This window comes from Nematostella vectensis, chromosome 4 (genome assembly GCF_932526225.1).
Source record: "Nematostella vectensis chromosome 4, jaNemVect1.1, whole genome shotgun sequence".
NCBI classification, from domain to species: domain Eukaryota; kingdom Metazoa; phylum Cnidaria; class Anthozoa; order Actiniaria; family Edwardsiidae; genus Nematostella; species Nematostella vectensis.
This window is the reverse complement of record NC_064037.1, coordinates 17,434,213-17,458,349: the sequence shown is the minus strand read 5'-3', so window position 1 is coordinate 17,458,349 and position 24,137 is coordinate 17,434,213. Positions and strand designations below refer to the sequence as shown.

The 24,137-nt window shown below is 41.5% G+C and overlaps 2 protein-coding genes across 3 annotated transcripts in view; one reads left to right on the top strand and one right to left on the bottom strand.

Annotated features, from left to right (window-relative positions):
• Nucleotides 1-8,268, top strand: part of LOC116617678 (golgin subfamily A member 6-like protein 22) — a 35,553-nt gene extending 27,285 nt beyond the window's left edge. The window contains exons 9-16 of the mRNA XM_032380612.2: nucleotides 53-150; nucleotides 1,170-1,338; nucleotides 1,806-2,056; nucleotides 5,049-5,262; nucleotides 5,408-5,602; nucleotides 6,151-6,237; nucleotides 7,107-7,187; nucleotides 7,733-8,268. Coding sequence (XP_032236503.2) covers nucleotides 53-150; nucleotides 1,170-1,338; nucleotides 1,806-2,056; nucleotides 5,049-5,262; nucleotides 5,408-5,602; nucleotides 6,151-6,237; nucleotides 7,107-7,187; nucleotides 7,733-7,810 — 1,173 coding nt within the window. The 3' untranslated portion in view covers nucleotides 7,811-8,268. The remainder of the gene's footprint in view (nucleotides 1-52; nucleotides 151-1,169; nucleotides 1,339-1,805; nucleotides 2,057-5,048; nucleotides 5,263-5,407; nucleotides 5,603-6,150; nucleotides 6,238-7,106; nucleotides 7,188-7,732) is intronic.
• On the bottom strand, nucleotides 8,129-23,175 carry LOC5511320 (deoxynucleotidyltransferase terminal-interacting protein 1). 2 transcript variants are annotated; one of them, XM_032380615.2, is made up of 16 exons: nucleotides 23,027-23,173; nucleotides 21,897-21,942; nucleotides 21,601-21,644; nucleotides 21,492-21,533; nucleotides 18,347-18,449; nucleotides 18,151-18,246; nucleotides 16,723-16,767; nucleotides 14,666-14,716; nucleotides 14,558-14,589; nucleotides 14,208-14,259; nucleotides 14,036-14,094; nucleotides 13,502-13,562; nucleotides 12,008-12,076; nucleotides 10,906-10,964; nucleotides 9,529-9,614; nucleotides 8,129-8,817 (listed from the first exon to the last, which is right to left on the bottom strand). In XM_032380615.2, exons 1-16 carry the CDS (start codon nucleotides 23,113-23,115, stop codon nucleotides 8,627-8,629), a joined length of 1,125 nt encoding a protein of 374 aa, XP_032236506.2. In that variant the 5' UTR covers nucleotides 23,116-23,173; the 3' UTR covers nucleotides 8,129-8,626. The 2 variants fall into 2 exon arrangements, with proteins under 2 accessions (XP_032236506.2, XP_048583042.1); XM_048727085.1 differs by having other exon boundaries at nucleotides 8,781-8,817; nucleotides 9,473-9,614; nucleotides 23,027-23,175.
• Nucleotides 23,176-24,137: the final 962 nt, after the last annotated feature.

The window sequence follows — 24,137 nt, the reverse complement described above, 5'->3', positions numbered from 1 at the left end:
CACTGTAAAAAAATAAATCACGGTCTTGCTCAGCAAATTTTTATTTGTTCAGCTCAAGCTTGCACAGAATCAGAATGGTACACTTGAGATGGCTATCAAGGCGAAGTCAGACCATTGCATGGAGCTACAAGAAGAGCTAAGATATTTCAGGTACTTGTCTATGTCAGACCACTGTAAGCAAAAAGGAGGTTAGATATTCAAGGTGCTCGTCTATGTCAGACTACTGTAAGCAAAAAGGATCTTAGATATTCAAGGTGCTTGTCTATGTCAGACCACTGTTAGCAAAAAGGAGCTTAGATATTCAAGGTGCTTGTCTATGTCAGACCACTGTAAGCAAAAAGGAGCTTAGATATCCAAGGTGCTTGTCTATGTCAGACCACTGTTAGCAAAAAGGAACTTAGATATTCAAGGTGCTTGTCTGTGTCAGACCACTGTAAGCAAAAAGGATCTTAGATATTAAAGTTGCATGTCTATGTCAGACCACTGTAAGCAAAAAGGATCTTAGATATTCAAGGTGCTTGTCTATGTCAGACCACTGTTAGCAAAAAGGAACTTAGATATTCAAGGTGCTTGTCTATGTCAGACCACTGTAAGCAAAAAGGAGCTTAGATATTCAAGGTGCTTGTCTATGTCAGACCACTGTAAGCAAAAAGGATCTTAGATATTCAAGGTGCTTGTCTATGTCAGACCACTGTTAGCATACCTAGGTACTTGCATATATATTCATGCCGGTTTCCTTTATTCCATATTCGCACCCATGTTTTTCAGGCATCTTGTTTTTACACCCAAAAATAAACGAGGAAACAGACTGAAAACAGAACCCCCCTCCCCTCCCCCCATTTCCTTACCTATCAAGGAACTAGGATGGTCTGGCTATTAGTGACGAATCTCTTGCGCCGGCGCTTCCAAATCAAATCGCTTGAGCTCACTAAACTTATAAACTCGAGCACATTCCGTAACAGAGATCAGGGTGACTGCTAGGTGACTAGCTACAGATGGTGTCAGGTAAAAGCACTGTTTCTTGTTTTTGCCGCTTTTTCTCGAAGTCGCACGAAACGTCAATATGCAGCAAAAACCTTTACGTGTGACTTGGCGCTTTTGATTCGTTTTTGCCGAGCTGCAACATAAAAGTCTCATGTGAATGTTTTAACAGTCGTTCTGGTGTACAGGAACTTGTACCAGGAGAAGCAAGAAGAATTGGATGCCACCCAGTGCCAGGCCCACTGCCTCATGTTGCGGCAGCAGACAGAAATGACCGAGGCAATGCAAGAGCTAGTAGAGGTCTGGGAACTACTGGACTCATTGCTTCTACAGTTCAAGGAGCAAGCTCAAATAAAGGTATAGTCAAGCTTTTGTACGCGACCACTGGGAATGTTATTCAGAACAACATTATAGGGGAGGGGGGTACAGTCGAAGCTCTTGTACGCGACCACCGGGAGTGTTATTCAAAACAGCACTATAGGTTAGGCGGGCTGGTGCGCTGCGTCCGCCAAGCATTCCGATTCTGTTATGGAAAAGTGCCGCATCACAAGTGAGGCCAGTGTCTGGTGGAGGGAATGCAGCGCTGGTCTTCCGTACCGCCTTTTGACGATGGCCTCTTGTTTTCTCAAAGGTCAAAGGTGGGGACTGGCTATCCCCAGTTTGCATGCAGAGGCAGTTCAGGGAAAAACGGTTTCTCTTCCTCCTGCAGTTTTATTGTTGCTTATTTTTCTAGGGCTACAGTTTTCACTTTACTTTCAAATAACACTTTCAGTCTCCGTTGATATGACATCATTAAGGTACTCATGGCATTGCTTCCCTTCAAGGACGATGCGCCAACAGACGAGCCGTCCGATCCTGGTGTTAACTCACCTTCCCTTGTCCAAAGTGTGCTGGAAGCTGTAATCCAAAGCGAGGAGAGTTCCGAGAGTGTCAGCAAGGAGGAAACAGTGGCCTTGTCAATCATGGAGCAGATAAGCGGTATTAAGGAAGGACTGGAGCGTCTCGCTGTGCTTGGAAGTGGCCAAGCAGCCAATCAACAGGCGCAGGAACTGATCACTGAGCTCAGGCAGGAGAAGTGAGTGAAACAGTTCTACATACGTGAGAATGAGCGTGGTGTGTGATTTGAGTAATATAATTAATTTATCCATTAACCATGCACATACACATCTTGAAAACAAGCAAGAGAGCGAGTATATATTTACTCGAATTTACCAAGTATGGATTTTTTTAGCCCCATACTATCATTAAAAGGTCGAATCTGACGATTCCGGTTCCTTAAGTCTAACACAAAGCATGTCCAGCTATTATACCATGAATAGCACCCATGAAACCTCATGTCCAGCTATTATACCATAACAAGCACCCATGAAACCTCATGTCCAGCTATTGTACCATGAAAAGCACCCACTAAACCTCATGTCCAGCTATTATACAATGACAAGCACACATGAAGCCTCATGTCCAGCTATTATACCATAACAAGCAGCCATGAAACCTCATGTCCAGCTATTATACCATGAAAAGCACCCAGGAAACCTCATGTCCAGCTATTATACCATGGAAAGCACCCATGAAACCTCATGTCCAGCTATTATACCATAACAAGCACCCATGAAACCTCATGTCCAGCTATTATATCATGAAAAGCACCCATGAAACCTCATGTCCAGCTATTATACCATGAAAAGCACCCACTAAACCTCATGTCCAGCTATTATACAATGACAAGCACCCATGAAACCTCATGTCCAGCTATTATACCATGACAAGCAGCCATGAAACCTCATGTCCAGCTATTATATCATGAAAAGCACCCATGAAACCTCATGTCCAGCTATTATACCATGACAAGCACCCATGAAACCTCATGTCCAGCTATTATACCATGAAAAGCACCCATGAAACCTCATGTCCAGCTATTATACCATAACAAGCACCCATGAAACCTCATGTCCAGCTATTATATCATGAAAAGCACCCATGAAACCTCTTGTCCAGCTATTATACCATGAAAAGCACCCATGAAACCTCATGTCCAGCTATTATACCATAACAAGCACCCATGAAACCTCATGTCCAGCCATTATATCATGAAAAGCACCCATGAAACCTCTTGTCCAGCTATTATACCATGGAAAGCACCCAGGAAACCTTATGTCCAGCTATTATACCATGAAAAGCACCCAGGAAACCTTATGTCCAGCTATTATATCATGACAAGCACCCAGGAAACCTCATGTCCAGCTATTATACCATGGAAAGCACCCACGAAACCTCTTGTCCAGCTATTATACCATGGAAAGCACCCAGGAAACCTCATGTCCAGCTATTATACCATGGAAAGCACCCATGAAACCTCATGTCCAGCTATTATACCATGACAAGCACCCATAAAACCTCATGTCCAGCTATTATACCATGGAAAGCACCCATGAAACCTCATGTCCAGCTATTATACCATGGAAAGCACCCATGAAACCTCATGTCCAGCTATTATACCATGAAAAGCACCCAGGAAACCTCATGTCCAGCTATTATACCATGACAAGCACCTATGAAACCACATGTCCAGCTATTATACCATGGAAAGCACCCACGAAACCTCTTGTCCAGCTATTATACCATGGAAAGCACCCAGGAAACCTCATGTCCAGCTATTATACCATGGAAAGCACCCATGAAACCTCATGTCCAGCTATTATACCATGACAAGCACCCATGAAACCTCTTGTCCAGCTATTATACCATAACAAGCACCCATGAAACCTCATGTCCAGCTATTATATCATGAAAAGCACCCATGAAACCTCTTGTCCAGCTATTATACCATGGAAAGCACCCAGGAAACCTTATGTCAAGCTATTATACCATGAAAAGCACCCAGAAAACCTTATGTCCAGCTATTATATCATGACAAGCACCCAGGAAACCTCATGTCCAGCTATTATACCATGGAAAGCACCCACGAAACCTCTTGTCCAGCTATTATACCATGGAAAGCACCCAGGAAACCTCATGTCCAGCTATTATACCATGGAAAGCACCCATGAAACCTCATGTCCAGCTATTATACCATGACAAGCACCCATAAAACCTCATGTCCAGCTATTATACCATGGAAAGCACCCATGAAACCTCATGTCCAGCTATTATACCATGGAAAGCACCCATGAAACCTCATGTCCAGCTATTATACCATGGAAAGCACCCAGGAAACCTCATGTCCAGCTATTATACCATGACAAGCACCCATGAAACCTCTTGTCCAGCTATTATACCATGACAAGCACCCATGAAACCTCTTGTCCAGCTATTATACCATGAAAAGCACCCATGAAACCTCATGTCCAGCTATTATACCATGAAAAGCACCCATGAAACCTCATGTCCAGCTATTATACCATGGAAAGCACCCAGGAAACCTCATGTCCAGCTATTATACCATGAAAAGCACCCATGAAACCTCATGTCCAGCTATTATACCATGAAAAGCACCCAGGAAACCTCTTGTACAGCTATTACACCATGGAAAGCACCCATGAAACCTCTTGTCCAGCTATTATACCATGAAAAGCACCCATGAAACCTCATGTCCAGCTATTATACCATGAAAAGCACCCATGAAACCTCATGTCCAGCTATTATACCATGACAAGCGCCCATGAAACCTCATGTCCAGCTATTATACCATGGAAAGCACCCATGAAACCTCTTGTCCAGCTATTATACCATGAAAAGCACCCATGAAACATCATGTCCAGCTTTTATACCATAAAAAGCACCGATGAAACCTCATGTCCAGCTATTATACCATGGAAAGCACCCAGGAAACCTCATGTCCAGCTATTATACCATGAAAAGCACCCATGAAACCTCATGTTCAGCTATTATACCATTATACCACTACGGTCTTAAATTATTTAATGACTTGAAGGTTCCTATTTTCTCGCTGAGGGCAAATTCTCGCACATTTACAAGAAAACGTTTAGGCTCCGGTTACTACCGTTGTAGTCTTGTCAAGGGAAGGTTTACTATATAATAACCATAATTTTACTGCTTGTATTCAGAGAACAGATCTATCAGGAGCTGACCGCGGGGGTAAAAAAGCTCACCAGAGAACTGGAGACGAGTCAGAATAACGAAGCGGGCCTTCAGTGCCAGCTAAACGGCAAGTCAGCGGAGATAAGCAACTTAAAGGTTGCCCTGAGCAACGCCCTCGAGAGCCTGGCGCAGAGTGAAGAGGAGGTAGAGCGGAGCTGGAGCCAGAGGGAGGAACTCCAGGTGAGTCACGTGCCATCTACCAACCATTGTACCCCTTAGGGGTGGGGGGTAGCACATCTCTCATACTTTATTTGAGAGGCTGGCCGCTTAATAAAGGTACCATTGTATTTAATGGTAAAGGAAAGCACTGTTCTTTATATTGTAGCTGCTGAAAAGAGAGCATGGACGGAAGTGTGATGCATACCGAAAGTTAGAGTCTGAAAAGGAGTTCGTTGCCAGGCAACTGGCAGAGACTTTGACGAGACTTGACAATTTGACAGCAGGCTCAGACGGTTCAGCGGAAGCGCTGTCTGACATGCCCAGTAAACTACTTGCAGAGAAGCATGAGATTGAGCTCAAGGCAAGCAATGATAACTATAGCAGCTTAGAAAATATACGTCAATTCAATAAGCCTTATTCGCCGGTTAGACGGCTACTGTTTTTTCCTCCTTGTTTTGGAGTTAATTTAATTTATGGGCGCTTTTTTTTCTCACGCTCAAGGAATCGCTGGACTCTGGAGGATGAGCACACACTTGGTTGTCTGAAGCGGGGGCAATTTTAAAACAGGGGTTTCATAGGCGGGAAATATTTTGGAGGGGCGCGCAAGCTGCGTTATCCCCTTCCCTCTAAGCTCGCACGCTACACTGACATGCCCTTTTTATCCATAGCTGCGTTATCCCCTTCCCTCTAAGCTCGCACGCTACACTGACACGCCCTTTTTATCCATAGCTGCGTTATTCCCTTCCTTATAAGCTCGCACGCAAGACTGATACACTCTGTACTTTCCATAATTGCGTTATCCCCTTTCCCATAAGCTCGCAACTAGACTGACACGCCCTGTTTATCCATAGCTGCGTTATTCCCTTATAAGCTCGCACGCAAGACTGATACACTCTGTTCTTTCCATAGCTTATGGAGGTCAAGGAGAAGTTCATGGACTATCGTTTACGGACCGAGAGCGACATCAACGAGTACAAGCTGCGAGCTAGCAACAATGTATGTATTCGTGTGAAAGAGAACATCGTCATTCCATTTTTCAGAAAAATGTTTTTTATACAACTTTTCTTACTGCGATACTAAAAACAGTGAAAAAAAGATTAAGCAAACCTTTAATCAGGCAAAAATAAAAGCACTCGAGGGCGAGACCGAAGGTACGCGAAAACTATTGGGCCCAATACACGCTAACAGTATTCTTATAGCAACATTTAAAGTGGAAAAACCCCGTGCCGACATCGACAGTATTGTTGTCTATGGTCTAACGCCGTCTTATATACTTACCATAGTTGTCTATAGTCTAACGCCGTCTTATATACTAAACATAGTTGTCTATAGTCTGACGCCTACTTATATAATAACCATAGTTGTCTATGGTCTGAAGCCGTCCTATATACTAACCATAATTGTCTATGGTCCAACGCCGTCATATACTAACCATAGTTGTCTATGGTCTGAAGCCGTCTTATATACTAATCATAGTTGTCTATGGTCTAACGCCGTCTTATGTACTAACCATAGTTGTCTATGGTCTAACGCCTACTTATATACTAACCATAGTTGTCTATGGTCTAACGCCGTCTTATATACTTACCATAGTTGTCTATGATCTAACGCCGTCTTATATACTAACCATAGTTGTCTATGGTCTAACGCCGTCATATACTAACCATAGTTGTCTATAGTCTGAAGCCGTCTTATATACTAACCATAGTTAGTTGTCTATGGTCTAACGCCGTCTTCCAACACCACGCAACATGTTACGCGGGCAAATGTACCAACTTGGTTATTTACGTGTTTCATAATATTTTGTCTTTTCATGTTGAGATTGTGTTTTCTTGACAACATTGCGCTTACGTGTCCTTTATCAGATATTCGTTCTGCAAGGAAACCTGGAAAAAGCGGAGCAAGAAATCAGTCGCTTGGACGCAGTTCTCGAGAGAATAAGAATCGTAAGTGAGCTGGTGCTATTCATCAAAAAGTAACGTTACTACAAAAAAATGAGATATTGGAAATAAGAAATGGACGGACGGCAGGATCCCCAGAGCGGGGGAGGGGGGGGGGGGGGGGGAAGGGGATGGTACTGAACTCTGATTTGTGGCGGTTGTGAAGTGGATAACCCCTTCCACTGAATCCTTTCTTCGATGATTCGCTTGACCAACAAAACGAAACAGCGATGTTGTCGATCCATTATTATGGGGTTGTATTGAGTTTTAGAGAAGGCGGCGGAGATTGATAAGAAGGGGGTAGAAGTTATTTTATTTTAATAGCTATAAAACTTAAATCGATTTTTTTTAAGTAGCTGGAAGATAGCTCGGAAGATAGCAGCTGGCGGTTCCGCCGGCCGCCCGGCCTAAAACAAAACCCCTGCCGGAGAAGGTGGATGAAGCCCCCAATAACATGTCTATGTTTTTGGACAAAGTGCTACACCAACATTTTAATATACATTTGCATCTGCCTACCTTATAATATACAAATACTTTATTCTTTTCCACAGATTCTTAACAAAAACCAGACCAACATCAGTAGTTGCCCAGACCTCGTCAAACTAAAGAAGTTCCTTGACAGAGATTAAGACGAAGGTTGAACGAGGCCAAAGATTTTGAGCACCAATTGATGTCGAGAAAAGGGGAAAATACCGTGACATCATAGGATTGTTCAAGTTTTAAACACGGTATATGTACAGCTATTCTAGAAAACGCTGTCAGTGTCTACTATAAAAAACTAGTTGGTTTTGTCATATGGATACATCATGCGATTAGTTTACTGGTCACCTTTATTTCTACAAATAATAAATACCCATAACCAGCGGTTAGTCTTAAAAAAATAATGTAGGCCATGACGTTTTTAGAGATACGTAGATTTACATTTGATTTATAGACTTACAACTCTGTTGCTGGTCACATTTTATTTTTATTTCTATATTTGTATTGTTACTGATTTAACAAATGTGTAAATATACATACTACAAACAAACTTTGTGAAGTGCAAGAATTCAAAATTAGAAAAAAGTAAAAATGTGGGATTTTTGGATACATGTATTATATATAGTGTTTTAGTCCTCCTAAGATTGATGGCGAATGAATGCAAAGATATATACTTTATATGCTATATATGATATACTTTATATGCTCCTTCGACGCCAGAGGAGATCCATTTTACAACGTGTAGATTTCCGCCGCCACTGTTGGGGCGTTTCTTAGGCGTGACAAAATGAATGGCTAATCAACTTTCTCATTCGATAGTATTCCTTAACAATATTCATTACTCTTGAGTTATACAACACAGAAAACCGTCTACGTCATGGAGTTTGTGTATGCCATAGTGTTATGTACGTCTGTTATGGCGGCTGTTTACGTCATAGAGTTTCTCTCTACGTTATAGCGTCTGTTTACGTCAGAGCATTAGTCTCTGGATGGTCCCCAACTGTGTTTGCCGCTCCGCTCTCCGACTCTTGTGGGGTGTCCGCAGACTCCTCCGACGCAGGCTCAGTTTTGATGACGCTCGGCGGGGGGTCTATGCGTTCTGCAAAGCTTACAACTTTCTGCTCTGCTCTTCGCCTCAGGGCCTCACGCTTCATTTCTGAAACAATCATACGTGTCAAGTTCACAAGGCTTACAGACACAGTCCAGTCCATGGAGTTCTGTTTGGTATTCCTGTGGAGGGTTTAGGGTTGTTTTAGAGCACTGCCACAGAAAACCCAAACAGACGCATGGGAATAGGCTGTTTCTAATGCATAATCCTTAAAATAATTATTGTGGAATAAGAGCTCCACATAAGAGCTCCAAATTTTGAAATCAAGTAGCTGAGAGTTCTTTCACAGAAGGAGGTATACAGCTCCATAACAATAACAACCTACAATAGCCGCCTAATTTCTTAGCCTAAAAAAGTCTGCCAGTATTTGACTTACTCCTCATGTAAGCTTTCATCTCTCTGATACTAGTGTGCTAATATTTGACTTACTCCTCATGTAAGCTTTCATCTTCTCTCTCATACTAGTGTGCTAATATTTGACTTACTCCTCATGGAAGCTTTTATCTCTCTGATACTAGTGTGCTAATATTTGACTTACTCCTCATGTAAGCTTTTATCTTCTCTCTCATACTAGTGTGCTAATATTTGACTTAATCCTCATGTAAGCTTTCATCTTCTCTCTCATACTAGTGGGCTAATATTTGACTTACTTCTCATGTAAGCTTTCATCTCTCTGATACTAGTGTGCTAATGTTTGACTTACTCCTCGTGTAAGCTTTCATCTTCTCTCTCATACTTGTGTGCTAATATTTGACTTACTCCTCATGTAAGCTTTCATCTTCTCTCTCATACTAGAGGGCACTTTAAAGGGCTTGAGATCATCAAGGCTGATGTTGTCGTTATCCCTGAAAGCGACCATCCATATAACCAACATTAGAGGGAAATATACGGAAGTCCATACCAGAAACTCCATAAAAACCAACATTAGAGGGAAAAATATGGAAGCCCATCCCGGTCACTCCATATAAACAACATTAGAGGGAAATATACGGAAGTCCATACCAGAAACTCCATAAAAACCAACATTAGAGGGAAAAATATGGAAGCCCATCCCGGTCACTCCATATAAACAACATTAGAGAGGAAATATACGGAAGTCCATACCAGCAACTCCATATACAGTACAGACTGAATGTATTTTAACATTTACCAACGTGGATTTGGCGTGGATTCTGAGTGGGTTCTGCGTGCGATCCACGCACTTTTACTGCGTGGAAAACTAGTGAGTGGAGTCCACTCATTGCGTGGAATTTTCCTTTGTTATGCAGTTTATTGTGTGGTAATTGAAGTGTACAGTGGTGTGACCAGAACGCATAATAACGAAACTCAACCCAACGCTTGATTACTTGGATAAGTAACAGCTCGCTAACAACAAAATCGAGATATCGTAGATATTTACGGAAAACTAGCATCGACCGAAAGCTCTGAAAAGATCCGAAATAAAGTACTAGACAAATTCTACTTTTTCGTTAAACATATAGAGATCGTCTTACTCGCCGCCCATAAAAGCAGATATTATTATAATAATATAACAATATAGTTGATGTTCGCGGGCGTAAATATGTTTTGGGCCCTTCTCAGCGCTCATTTTAAAATGAGCTCGAGTCGGCCCCAAAACACGCCCGCGAACATCAATATATTGTTATATAAATGACCATTTAACCACCATTATTTTTGCAGTTATCATAATAACATCATCATTATTATAACCATCAGTCATTATCACCATCTACAGTATTATCTCTACCATCATCAGCAAGCACCATCAGTTTCAAATTGACCATCACGGCCATCAACCACTATTACCATCATCATGACCACCCATTATCACTACAACCATCATCATCAAAACCACTATTACCATTAACAAAAGCACCATCAACAACTATTACCATCATCAAAACCACCATCAACAACTATTATCATTATCATTACCACCATCAACAAATATTACCATTATTAAAAGCACAATCAACTACTATTACCATCACCAATATCATCACCATCAATTTTTACAATTATTACAATTATCCTAGGCTTGGCAAATAATGCCAAGGGCATCACACATGGAACGTTGCATAACAAACGTTCTATTTTTGTTAAAAAAAACTAGAATTGGTCAGCAACGAGACTTACTTGTAATCATCATGTGTTTCCACAAGATTCTTGACTTCACTTGAAATCATGAGAAAAGCCTGCAAATGAGCACATCTGGTCAAGCAAGCTGATTCTAAAAGGCGACTCTACAGTATGGTAGGTTTCACCCAGGGGAGAGCCTTACCTTTTCACCAGTGAGGGGGAAAGCCTTACCTTTCCACCAGTGATGGGGAGAGCCTTACCTATCCACCAGTGATGGGGAGAGCCTTACCTATCCACCAGTGAGGGGGAGAGCCTTACCTTTTCACCAGTGAGGGGGAGAGCCTTACCTTTCCACCAGTGATGGGGAGAGCCTTACCTTTCCACCAGTGAGGGGGAGAGCCTTACCTTTCCACCAGTGATGGGGAGAGCCTTACCTTTCCACCAGTGAGGGGGAGAGCCTTACCTATCCACCAGTGAGGGGGAAAGCCTTACCTTTTCACCAGTGAGGGGGAAAGCCTTACCTTTCCACCAGTGATGGGGAGAGCCTTACCTATCCACCAGTGAGGGGGAGAGCCTTACCTATCCACCAGTGAGGGGGAGAGCCTTACCTATCCACCAGTGATGGGGAGAGCCTTACCTTTCCACTAGTGAGGGGGAGAGCCATACCTATCCACCAGTGATGGGGAGAGGCTTACCTATACACCAGTGATGGGGAGAGCCTTACCTATACACCAGTGATGGGGAGAGCCTTACCTTTTCACCAGTGAGGGGGAGAGCCTTACCTATACACCAGTGATGGGGATAGTCTTACCTATCCACCAGTGATGGGGAGAGCCTTACCTATACACCAGTGATGGGGAGAGCCTTACCTATCCACCAGTGATGGGGAGAGCCTTACCGTTCCACCAGTGATGGGGAGAGCCTTACCGTTCCACCAGTGATGGGGAGAGCCTTACCTATCCACAAGTGATGGGGAGAGCCTTACCTATCCACCAGTGATGGGGAGAGCCTTACCTTTCCAACAGTGATGGGGAGAGCCTTACCTTTCCAACAGTGATGGGGAGAGCCTTACCTATCCACCAGTGATGGGGAGAGCCTTACCTATCCACCAGTGAGGGGGAGAGCCTTACCTTTTCACCAGTGAGGGGGAGAGCCTTACCTTTCCACCAGTGATGGGGAGAAGATTATGCTCATACAACCACTGCTTATCATCTGAATCACCAGAATACTGCAAACAATAAAACAAGTGGTAGATAAAATCCTGGCCAAATGATACAGCCTGTCTTATTGTAACAATGTCCGATCTTTGACCCATGTATTTGCAAAGTAGGGTATAAATCAACACAAAGGAAAGGGTTTTATTTTCTTCACCCAAACACAAAGTGGTTAAGCTCACTTCTCAAGCCCTCTTTGGAATAAAGGATAACTAAAGTTTCTGTATGTGCTAGCTAGGATACAAAAGATATTACAACTGACTGAGATCAGTCTCTTACACCAATGCCAATTCTCTTTAGACCAGGGCCCATTTTCTTTAGACCACTGCCTATTCTCTTTAGACGGCCCAGGGCCTATTCTCTTTAGATCAATGCCTATTCTCTTTCAAAGACCAATGCCTATTCTCTTCAGTCTAGGGCCTACTCTCTTTAGACCAGCGCCTATTCTATTTAGACCAGGACCCATTCTCTTTAAACCAGGGCCTATTCTCTTAAGACCAGGGCCTATTCTCTTAAGACCAGGGCCTATTCTCTTTAGACCAGGGCCTATTCTCTTTAGACCTGGGCCTAATCTTTTTAGACCAGGGCCTATTCTCTTTAGACCAGGGACTAATCTTTTTAGACCAGGGCCTATTCTCTTAAGACCAGGGCCTATTCTCTTAAGACCAGGGCCTATTCTCTTTAGATCAGGGCCTATTCTCTTTAGACCAGGGCCTATTCTCTTTAGACCAGGGCCTAATCTTTTTAGACCAGGGACTAATCTTTTTAGACCAGGGCCTATTCTCTTAAGACCAGGGCCTATTCTCTTAAGACCAGGGCCTATTCTCTTTAGATCAGGGCCTATTCTCTTTAGACCAGGGCCTATTCTCTTTAGACCAGGGCCTATTCTCTTTAGACCAGGGCCTATTCTCTTTAGATTAGGGCCTATTCTCTTTAGACCAATGCCTATTCACTTTAGACAAGGGCCTATTCTCTTTAGACCAGGGCCTATTCTCTTAAGACCAGGGCCTATTCTCTTAAGACCAGCGCCTATTCTCTTTAGACCAGGGACTAATCTTTTTAGACCAGGGCCTATTCTCTTTAGACCAGGGACTAATCTTTTTAGACCAGGGCCTATTCTCTTAAGACCAGGGCCTATTCTCTTTAGACCAGGGCCTATTCTCTTTAGACCAGGGCCTATTCTCTTAAGACCAGGGCCTATTCTCTTAAGACCAGGGACTAATCTTTTAAGACCAGGGCCTATTCTCTTAAGACCAGGGACTAATCTTTTTAGACCAGGGCCTATTCTCTTTAGACCAGGGACTAATCTTTTTAGACCAGGGCCTATTCTCTCTAGACCAGAGCCTAATCTCTTCAGACCAGATCCCATTCTCGTTCTGGATGCATGCAACCTTAGAGCCATTGTTAAGTCTTTGCTAATACACTCAACAGTGACATACCTTAAACAAGTGAGGGTGTCTGTAGTACAGCTTTCCCCGAGTGGCTGCAAATCCTAGGGCCCTATGGCACCAAACGGGTTAGACAATCTGGCAAAGCTTTCACCCTAACTTCAAAAACATTTTTTTAAATAATAAACACCCTGAAGAAAGACATTAATTCAGAATGTTGTATATAATTGCAGGCTTTAAACCAGTTGCTATAATTTTTTTTTAATGTCTGGCCTAGATTCATTTGCACCGCTTCTTTGAAAATCATTCTTTTTTTTTTTTTTTGCTCTTTCTCAATCTAGCAACTGGGGACTACTGATAGAGTTAGTTGGTCAAATTTCATACATTCCCAAACTTCAGACACTTTTTAACAAGTAGAGCACATCGTTTGAGAGTGCTGGTGATTTGTGAACTTGTGAATCACCTTTTTTTGTAATTATCAAAACGTTTATTAGGTTAGTGTCCAGACTTTGAGACTGTCTGAAGCAACAAATTGCATTCTGCTGAATTAGATCATTACTTATTGGCTATGAATAAAGGACTCACTTGTTAGCCTTTACACCCATGACAAACTCTGTGTCATCTGTGATGCTGTCTGGGTCCCACTATTCAAATAACAAAGAGTTGTTTCTGATCCGTTTGGCAAGTGTAATAAATGAATTGGTTCAAAATATACCCATCCAGGAAGGGCAAAGAATAGAACAAATTCATAGCATACCTCATGTGCGACAATGGTTTTTGACTCTGTGGGTTTAGAAACAGGAGTTGTCCTAATATTAAAAAAGGATATAAGCATAATGCAGAAGAGACTCCAATGACCCAGCCCCTCATTTATTATCTGTCAGTTCTAACGAGCCAACAATATGTTCAATCTAAAAAAAATCTCTTGTAAACATATCAAATCTTAAAACATTTTTGGTCTGTTTCAAGAAATGTGTTTACATTAATGGTGTGGTCTCCTTGATCCCAATGATACTTTTTTTACCCTCAGCATGAGATAACAAATAATAGCTTGCCTATTATGTAAGGGCAATTCCCATTTATAGTGCATGTTTATGTTTAACTCACCTTTCTCTCTCTGGATCTAACCTTGGTCGTTTCTGTAAAACAATATAATCAACACCATTTTCAGAACAGATTCTTAGATGAGAGGAACACGGTCATATCTGGTCATACTTTTCTCACAATGGATGGGCTGTTTCCTCGCTCATTCCTTTCATATCTAACCTGAAGTCAAACAAGAAAAAAACTCAACATTACTCTGGTTACCACAGCTGTGTCCCTTAGGGACAGACCATTTCATAACTTATGGTAACTGATTTTTTATTCTGCTAAATACATGTTTTTAAGGCCTGTTGTAGTGACCATTATTCCAAGCCCCAAAGAAGTTCATTCTAGATGACCATTACCACAAGCCCCAAAGAAGTACATTCCAGTTGACCATTACCCTAAGCCTCAAAGAAGTACATTCTAGATGACCATTACCCAGAGCCCCAAAGAAGTACATTCCAGATGACCATTTACCCAAGCCCCAAAGATGTACATTCCAGTTGATCATTACCCCAAGCCCCAAAGAAGTACATTCCAGATGGCCGTTACCCTAAGCCCCAAAGAAGTACATTCCAGATGGCCATTACCCCAAGCCCCAAAGATGTACATTCCAGATGACCATTACCCAGAGCCCCAAAGATGTACATTCCAGATGACCATTACCACAAGCCCCAAAGAAGTACATTCCAGATGACAATTACCACAAGCCCCAAAGAAGTACATTCCAGATGACCATTACCACAAGCCCCAAAGAAGTACATTACAGATGACCATTACCCCAAGCCCCAAAGATGTACATTCTAGATGACCATTACCCAGAGCCCCAAAGATGTACATTCCAGATGACCATTACCACAAGCCCCAAAGAAGTACATTCCAGATGACCATTACCACAAGCCCCAAAGATGTACATTCCAGATGACCATTACCCCAAGCCCCAAAGAATTACATTCCAGATGACCATTACCCCAGGCCCCAAAGAAGTACATTCCAGATGACAATTACCCCAAGCCCCAAAGAAGTACATTCCAGATGACCATTACCACAAGCCCCAAAGAAGTACATTCCAGATGACCATTACCCCAAGCCCCAAAGAAGTACATTCCAGATGACCATTACCCAGAGCCCCAAAGATGTACATTCCAGATGACCATTACCACAAGCCCCAAAGAAGTACATTCCAGATGACCATTACCACAAGCCCCAAAGAAGTACATTCCAGATGACCATTACCACAAGCCCCAAAGATGTACATTCCAGATGACCATTACCCCAAGCCCAAAAGAAGTACATTCCAGATGACCATTACCCCAGGCCCCAAAGAAGTACATTCCAGATGACCATTACCCCAAGCCCCAAAGAAGTACATTCCAGATGACCATTACCCAGAGCCCCAAAGATGTACATTCCAGATGACCATTACCACAAGCCCCAAAGAAGTACATTCCAGATGACCATTACCCCAAGCCCCAAAGAAGTACATTCCAGATGACCATTACCCCAAGCCCCAAAGAAGTACATTCCAGATGACCATTACCCCAAGCCCCAAAGAAGTACATTCCAGATGACCATTACCCAGAGCCCCAAAGAAGTACATTCCAGATGACCATTACCCAGAGCCCCAAAGATGTACATTCCAGATGACCATTACCACAAGCCCCAAAGAAGTACATTCCAGATGACTATTACCACAAGCCCCAAAGATGTACATTCCAGATGACCATTACCCCAAGCCCCAAAGAAGTACATTCTAGATGACCATTACCCAGAGCCCCAAAGAAGTACATTCCAGATGACCATTACCACAAGCCCCAAAGATGTACATTCCAGATGACCATTACCACAAGCCCCAAAGAAGTACATTCCAGATGACCATTACCACAAGCCCCAAAGAAGTACATTCCAGATGACCATTACCACAAGCCCCAAAGATGTACATTCCAGATGACCATTACCCCAAGCCCCAAAGAAGTACATTCCAGATGACCATTACCCCAGGCCCCAAAGAAGTACATTCCAGATGACAATTACCCCAAGCCCCAAAGAAGTACATTCCAGATGACCATTACCCCAAGCCCCAAAGAAGTACATTCCAGATTACCATTACCACAAGCCCCAAAGAAGTACATTCCAGATGACCTTTACCACAAGCCCCAAAGAAGTACATTCCAGATGACCTTTACCTTCTCAGCTTGACCTCTTGGATCCACTCTAAACATCAGCTTTGCCTTCAAAAAACAATTAGTCAATAGAATATACTTCTAGGCTCAATTTCCAGCTGCGGCTTAGTCTCATCGGCCCCACTAACAGATGGATCAAAGGTCACACACGCTTGTCTCTGATGTCACTTATAATATTACACGCATTGTTTGCATCTATTTGTGCTATAAAACAACCATAAACACTCGAAAATTTAAATGAATACACAAGGAAGTGCAAAATCAGCATAGCTTGCTAAAATGTGCAAAGTAAGAAATAAGTTCCAACGGATGTTAGCGATCACTTGCTGGTGCGTCAAAATGTAAATAGAATATCTAATTTGCCTCAACAATCTTTGATAATTAGCTTTAAAGTAAAATAAGTATTTTGACAAGCTGTGAAACATTTTCCCCATTCTACCGAGGCTGGGAAGTATTAATTTCGTTAATCCCTCACAAATTGTTTAACTGTCTTATTGTTCTGCCATCGCTTCATCGGTCAAGGGTTGCAAACATCCCAATAAAAGCTCCTATTCTCAACCCGAGTGATTCTCCGAAGCCTGTAGGATAAACACACCCATTCTGTGTAAAAGATAATTCAAAGTCATTGACAGGGAATACAAAAAACTCTCTATTGAAACATTTTTACACTGCTAATTCATCGGATTTTGGATTCAAGACTTCAAGTTTTTTTCTTGGTCAGCGGTCTTCTGCATGAGAGATATCCATGCGCTTTTCTGATTGGCTAAAATTTCAATCGCGAGACAAACGACCAGACCAGTTATCCAGAAAGCTGGAAATCGAGCCTAATATACTTAAGGTCTGGCTAAACATTCAAACACTTTTGTCAAATATTGTAATGGATGCAAATGTTTATATGCTTAAAAACCAGCTCCAAAATTACCCCAAGTGGCTTTCACAAACACATCCAGATGTTTCGGTGAGATTTTCATTTTCATCAGGCATTCATGTTAATGTTTAGCCAGGCTTTGAACATAGTATTAAGCTGGTTTGAGGTCTCATATCCAATTAGAGCTAGTAATATCCATGGCGCACAATGATTCTTGATTAGCCTCCTCATCAAACACGCTCACTCTAGAGTTTGGTTTCAGTGATTGACAGACATGTTTGAGTGTGTTGCCAGGCAATTGATGTTACATTGTATGAGTCAATATTCCTTTTTAATATCCTTTTTTCCTATTCAGCACCCTACCTCTATTCAGTTGCCACTATATAAAGGTCTTAATATACCTGAGTTGGTGTCAAGGGAGGCATGGAGGTACCACAGTACTTAATTTCCAGCCATTAGTTTTTCCCTTGACTTCTTTCTTCCTTCAACCGGCTACTAGACTTTGGTTGTGGCTCTACACCTAATCTGTGTCAGCAGTACAGAATACACAGACCAGCTCTTACCTCATCAAGGCTTTTCCTTATCACACTATTTATCTGCTCTTCTGTGACTGTCTCTCCTGTGTTGTCTTTGACATTATGGGCTGCCATTTTAAACATCTGACACAAAACACAAAGTTGGCTAAGTACTGTGCTTATATTTCGAGGAGAATGTTCATATATGAAGGGGATACGGCCAAGTGTAAGGGTTCGGGTGTACCTCTTGATAACTCTTTAGGACTGTTTCTATTTCAGCATTCAGTGATGGTTGTAGCGCAGCTCTTACAAGCTCCAGAGCTTTGTTAGCCCCATAAGTACTTCCCCTGTAGATGATAAAAGTCAGGAAAAAAGTTCAACCCTAACTGAGAAGTAATCTTGGTTAAGCATATCATAAACAGTAGGACTTGTGATCGAATTGGTTGTACAATTGTCATTCTGTTTTGAGGTATATATTTTCGAAATCATGATTATACCTTAAACAGGGTTCGTACAATTTTCCACAAATGAAATTCAAGGACTTTTAAGGACTTTTTCAATGACTTTTTGCAGAAATTCAAGGACTAGTGAAACGATAAATTCATAGAGACAATAGAGGGCAAATATACTTTTCCAAGTCTTACCAAAGCTTTTATCAATTGTACATTGTTCATTTCCAATACGAAAATAGACTGTTATTAAACGTTCGCCTACAGATTTTCAAAACTTTCTTTTTTCAAAGCCTTTTGCTTTTCCTTAGCACAGATTCGCAGTGCAATTGACTTAGTGAGGAGGCCTAGTTGTGTCCTTTGAACAGTTTCACTTGTTCTCTCGCTCTCCTTGCCATTTTCGCTTACAGCTTACAACAATCTTCTCCTTGGCGCTTCTCTAGTCTTCATGACATTGGATCTAATGTTTCCTCCCTTGACTTGCCGCATCTAGCAGTGCCTTACTTACATCTAGATCAGACCCATGATCATCTAGACCCACGATTGTGAACAACTTTATAAGTTTCTTTATTAAGGTTTTCAACTGACATTTACAGATAAGTCTCTTTCGACTCTTGCCTGACCATGAGAGAGTGTCAACAGATACAAATACAACTCTTCCAGGCTAGATGCTGTAAGAAAAATCCAGTCAGAATCAAGGTAAGAATATTGGAAACACGTATAACAACAACTCATAATTCAGAAGGTGAATTCTAGGGGATGAAGCGTTTCTGGTCCTTTATAAGGTAGGAGAGACAGCAGCATGGATTTAGAGCACTACGGTCATGTGAAACACAGCTTCCTGGTTTTATACACTCGTTGGTGGACAATATGCATGAAGGTAATCAGATCGACGTTTTGGTGATGGATTTCAGTAAAGCATTTGACAAGGGAAATCACCAACTCCTTGTATCAAAGTTAAAGCACTATGGCGTTTGTGTTAATACCAATCAGTGGATTTTAAAAGTGGACTTAAAAGTCCTTCCTATCTGCAAGGAAGCAGAAGGTGGTGTTTGACGGATAATAATCTGAAGTTGTAGACGTCCTCTCTGGGGTACCCGAAGTCTCTGTATTGGGCCCATGTCCTCTATTACATTAGCAATCTCCCAGACAATCTGACCTCCTCTGTAAGACTCTTTGCAGATGATACCATCATATATTTAACCATCAAGTCTACCGAGGATGCCTTCACTTTGCAACAGGACCTAGACAAATTATCCATGCGGGAGAAACAATGGAGCATGGAGTTTCACCCAGCTAAATGTAAGATCTTAAGGGTTGGACGCAAGCAAAAACCTACACACAATACTTTCACGGCAAAACCATGTGTGCTGTCAACTCGGCAAAATATCTTGGGGTCACCCTAACATCAGACTTGAAGTGGATAAGTATATAAACAACATCTGCAACAAAGCAAGCAGCACCCTCGGTTTCCTTCGGCGTAACCTGAGAATAGGCTCCCCCAAGCTAAAGACGTCTGCTTACTTCGCTGTAGTGCGTCCATACCTTGAGTATGTGTGTACTGTATGGGACCCATTCACAAAGACAAACATCATCAGAATAGAGATCGCGCAGCAAGGTTTGCGCTTCATCGCTACGACAGAACAGCAAGTGTAAGTGAGATGCTCAATTATCTGGGTTGGTCCTCACTAGAAATCCGAAGAAAGAGGGCAAGGCCCCTGATGTTCTATAAGATACACCATGGCCTTGTTGTCACTGATGGCCTGCCAACAGTCCCGCCGATGTATAGAATAAGCAGGCATATGAAAAGCCAAAGCTACAAAGTGCCACCTTCAAGAACCAACTATCACAAAAAATCGTTCTTCCCATGGACCATCAGGGATTGGAACTGTCTACCGGGACTAACTGAAAGGGCAGCCAGTCTTAACGCTTTTGAGAAAGCAAGCGAACTATTATTGCATTGACTTATGTAACTTTACTTATATATTTTTTTATTATCGTTTTTGTTGAAATTATGATACCTCATAGAATCTTCGCATAGAAAAAGATGGGGTTATATGGAAGAAGAAGTACGCACCCAGCCTGTCCAGCTTGTGGCGAATGGTCAATCCGAGAAAAAGTTCCGAGAGGACAAGAAGGCCTTTTTTGAAAATCAGAGAAAACGAGGTCTTGTCTTAAGAACGAGAAGTCGAATCTCTAAAATTCGAGAAATCGAGATGCCTTAAAATTTGGAGAGAAAATCAATATATCCAAGGAACCACCTCTCTTGTAGTTAAAATCCAAGAAGATCGTCTTCTGGGCTTGCTCAGCTTTCTCCACAAATTCTGTGTACTGGAGCACCAGGAGATCACAATCTCCTATCTTCACATGCTTGTAGCCCACCACCATCATCAGCAAGAGTTAGAACATGGCGAAACACACTTCCTTTCACTGTATGATCTGCTCTGCGTAGATCTATGCTGATCCTGTTTCTGGGCATGGATTTTACATACTTTATCTTGTACATAATTATACAAAGAAACAGCTCGCAAACCATATATTTGGCTACAATTTGCTATTAATCTTCACTCCAATAAGATTTACTTTTGTTTCTTTAATCAAATATTTTTCAAAGACTATCAAGGACTGATAGTAAGAATTCAAGCACTTTCCAGACCTTGAATTTCAAATTTTAAAATTCAAGCACTTTCAAGGTTTTCAAGGACTTGTACGAACCCTGTTAAAACACTTTTTCCCACTTTCTCCCACCAGGAACATCAGATAACCACTGGTTAGCACTAACCAGTAATTTGTATGGTTGTGTATACACTATTAGAATTATCTGTGATTGTGGTTGAAATAGTTGTTCACTGTAATGGTTGAATACATTGTAAAAGTATATTTGTTTTTGCTTTAGAACATTATATCTAAAGAAAAGGAAAATTGTCAGAATTTACTTACCTTGTTCTATTATAAGATGCTATTGATGACCGGATGTGATTCCTGATTAAAGAAGATCCACGATGATTAAATATTTAACTAGAGATGAAGAGAGCATTGGTAGCCTTACCTTTTCTTTGGAAAGTTCCTTGCAGTCATGTTGAAGGGACATGCCTAAAGTTGCAAACGTTAAATCCATGACATAACCAACCTGCACAACCTGTACATTATATTTCTAGTGGAATTTAACAAGTCTCAACATATACCCTATTTTCATTGCACACATTTCAGATTACAAATGATACCAAATGCAACATGCAAGCCACAAGCAGAGAGGACAGAATTATTCTCAGATGTACTGACATTTAAAAGTGAATACACAGACAAATAATATAAAATGCATATAAATGCACAAAATTTAGATACCTGTGAATCTTTCTTTGTTTCATTTTTGTCTTCTGTTTCCTTATTCCTGCAAAATGCACAAATATTTTTGTGAGCAAGAGAATCAAGAAATTCCACTTTGGCATTTGCTAATAAAAATAATTAAAGGGCAAATATTCTCTCTGTTCGTAGGCGACCACAGGGAGCTGGAGATCAAGTCTTGAATTGATGTAAATTCATAGTAGAGTTTTAGATGGGAATCAATTCTCCATGTCCAGTAAAAGTCATGTGCCAAAATCAGAGCGTTGGGTTTGATTACATGATTGGCGAAAGATCAAATAGCAAGTTCTAAGGACACAATTTTCAACAATCTGCAGGTCAGAGATCAATTTCTGGGCATGTGTTTCATATCCATTGATGTGACCAGATAAACTCCAACTTGAGGTTCTTTGGGCACATTTGTGTTATTAATTCAAAGAATAATCAACTCTATCTACCAGAAAATGTGTTGGGTTTAAAATCGGTCACCAGAATCACATTCTTGAAACTGTCATTTTAAAAAAAACACACAAAATACAAAGAAAATCCACAGTTTTGGTCAAGTAGTATCTATTCTTCTTCTCAAGTTGTAATCCCATTTTTATTGTCTCTGCCATAGCTAAAAGCATTTCCCTATTTAAAAGTTTATTCCTGGTATATGCATTACCAAAAGTATTTCTGAATACTTAAAAATATATTTTCAAAACATTGTGCTTTTTCTCCAAAAAGGCATAAAACAAATCAATTAAGAGACTCTTCCACATAGAATAAAGCGGCATCATACAACTAAATATTGGGGCTAAATTTAAAGCCAAGTGTTTAGGGGAAGATAATAAATCAGGTAAGGCAATGGAAACCTTTACTAAAACAACATGGGAAATTCACCACATCGTAGCAGTTTGTGCTATAGCGCATAATTCATTCTTTTCTATAATTAAATTTCTAACATTATCCAAGTCTCATTAGTAGCATGACAGCATTCAAACTGGCTTGTATCGCTAGCGTGTAGTAGGTGAAAAGTTCTTGGGAAATATTCCCTAAGAAGAGCAGTTAACTTTCGATGTTAACCACGAAGTCGACGTAATATTTCGATAAACGAAGCCAATCGAGGCTGAGCAAAATTACATACTTACGCTCTGTTTCTGTAATCTCTTGCAATCTGGTATCTGTCCTGGTATTGAGGGCCATATTCACCGATGGGGTACGCTTTTGGTTCCGCCATTGTTATCTTTGCTTCTTCTTTCTGGTACTAAACCAGGCCTCTTTGCCTTGACGTCATGGTACTTCCGGTCAAGGAGTTCGAGGGTCACAGCACAGGCTTCTTACCCCAATGAAGGCACTAGTAACTGGGTCCGAGAAGCCTGAGCTCAAAGATTTCTAAGAATTATCCAAGATGTATATCTTCATGCCCTGATTCATGAAATAAACTTCGTCGGGACGTAAATGTATCCGTTTGAGTTGTCCTTTAGAGCGATACGTATAAAGTTGGTCTTCCATTTCCGTGTCGATACTTACTATTTTAGTACGCTTTAAAAAGTTCGGTAAACAAAAATACCGACACCACTCCCGGATGGGAGAGGAATGCAACTATCCTTGAATCGTATACCTTAGCTGCTAAGCATTTTGTTAGCGCACCTCGGCCATCGAGCGAAAACAAAACATTTCCGAATAACCCCGAATGTTTATTTCCGATATCGGGTAAAATGGCATCCTTGAATGTAATGTCCTTAGGCAGCCCCACATTACTACCCTAAAGTCGTCATGACCTCCGCCGTTCCTGGCCAGATCGCTCTATAGAGCTCTATAGCAATTTCCAGCAATTTAGATTTTAGTGAGGAATCTGTGAGAAAGACAATTACATGAACAGATCCCTGGTTTACAACCATGAGTAAATAGCTGTGAGTTAGAGTGTAAATTCCGTTACTGAGGATGGCAGAAAGGACCAGCGTCCGTTCTTTTGCGCCCCCCCCCCCCCCCCCTAATACAGCCTCAGGTTATTTTATTTTTCTAAAAGTGCCGCGAGCTCATACCTATTGAAAAAAAATAAGAAATAACCGCGACTCCATCCGCAAAGCAAGAGAAGCCACACTGATAGCTCGCGCTGGCACTCTTGAAACCGGTGGCCTCAACCGGCGTGAAGAAACCGTTTAGCTACTTAGTAATCCACACCACCCTATGCACCATCTTCCATAAGTCACTCTTTACTTAATTACTATTTTTACCTTTTGTTAGTTAATCATCAAT

Bases quoted from the DNA above. Each gene is read 5' to 3' on its own strand.
- LOC5511320 (XM_032380615.2), bottom strand. From the start codon at position 23,115: ATGGCGGAACCAAAAGCGTACCCCATCGGTGAATATGGCCCTCAATAC. The intron at 18,450-21,491 runs GTAAGTAAATTC...TATCATCTACAG, and splicing joins GCATCTTATAATAGAACAAG to GGGAAGTACTTATGGGGCTA. The intron at 14,260-14,557 runs GTGAGTTAAACA...TTTTAATATTAG, and splicing joins TTAGATCCAGAGAGAGAAAG to GACAACTCCTGTTTCTAAAC.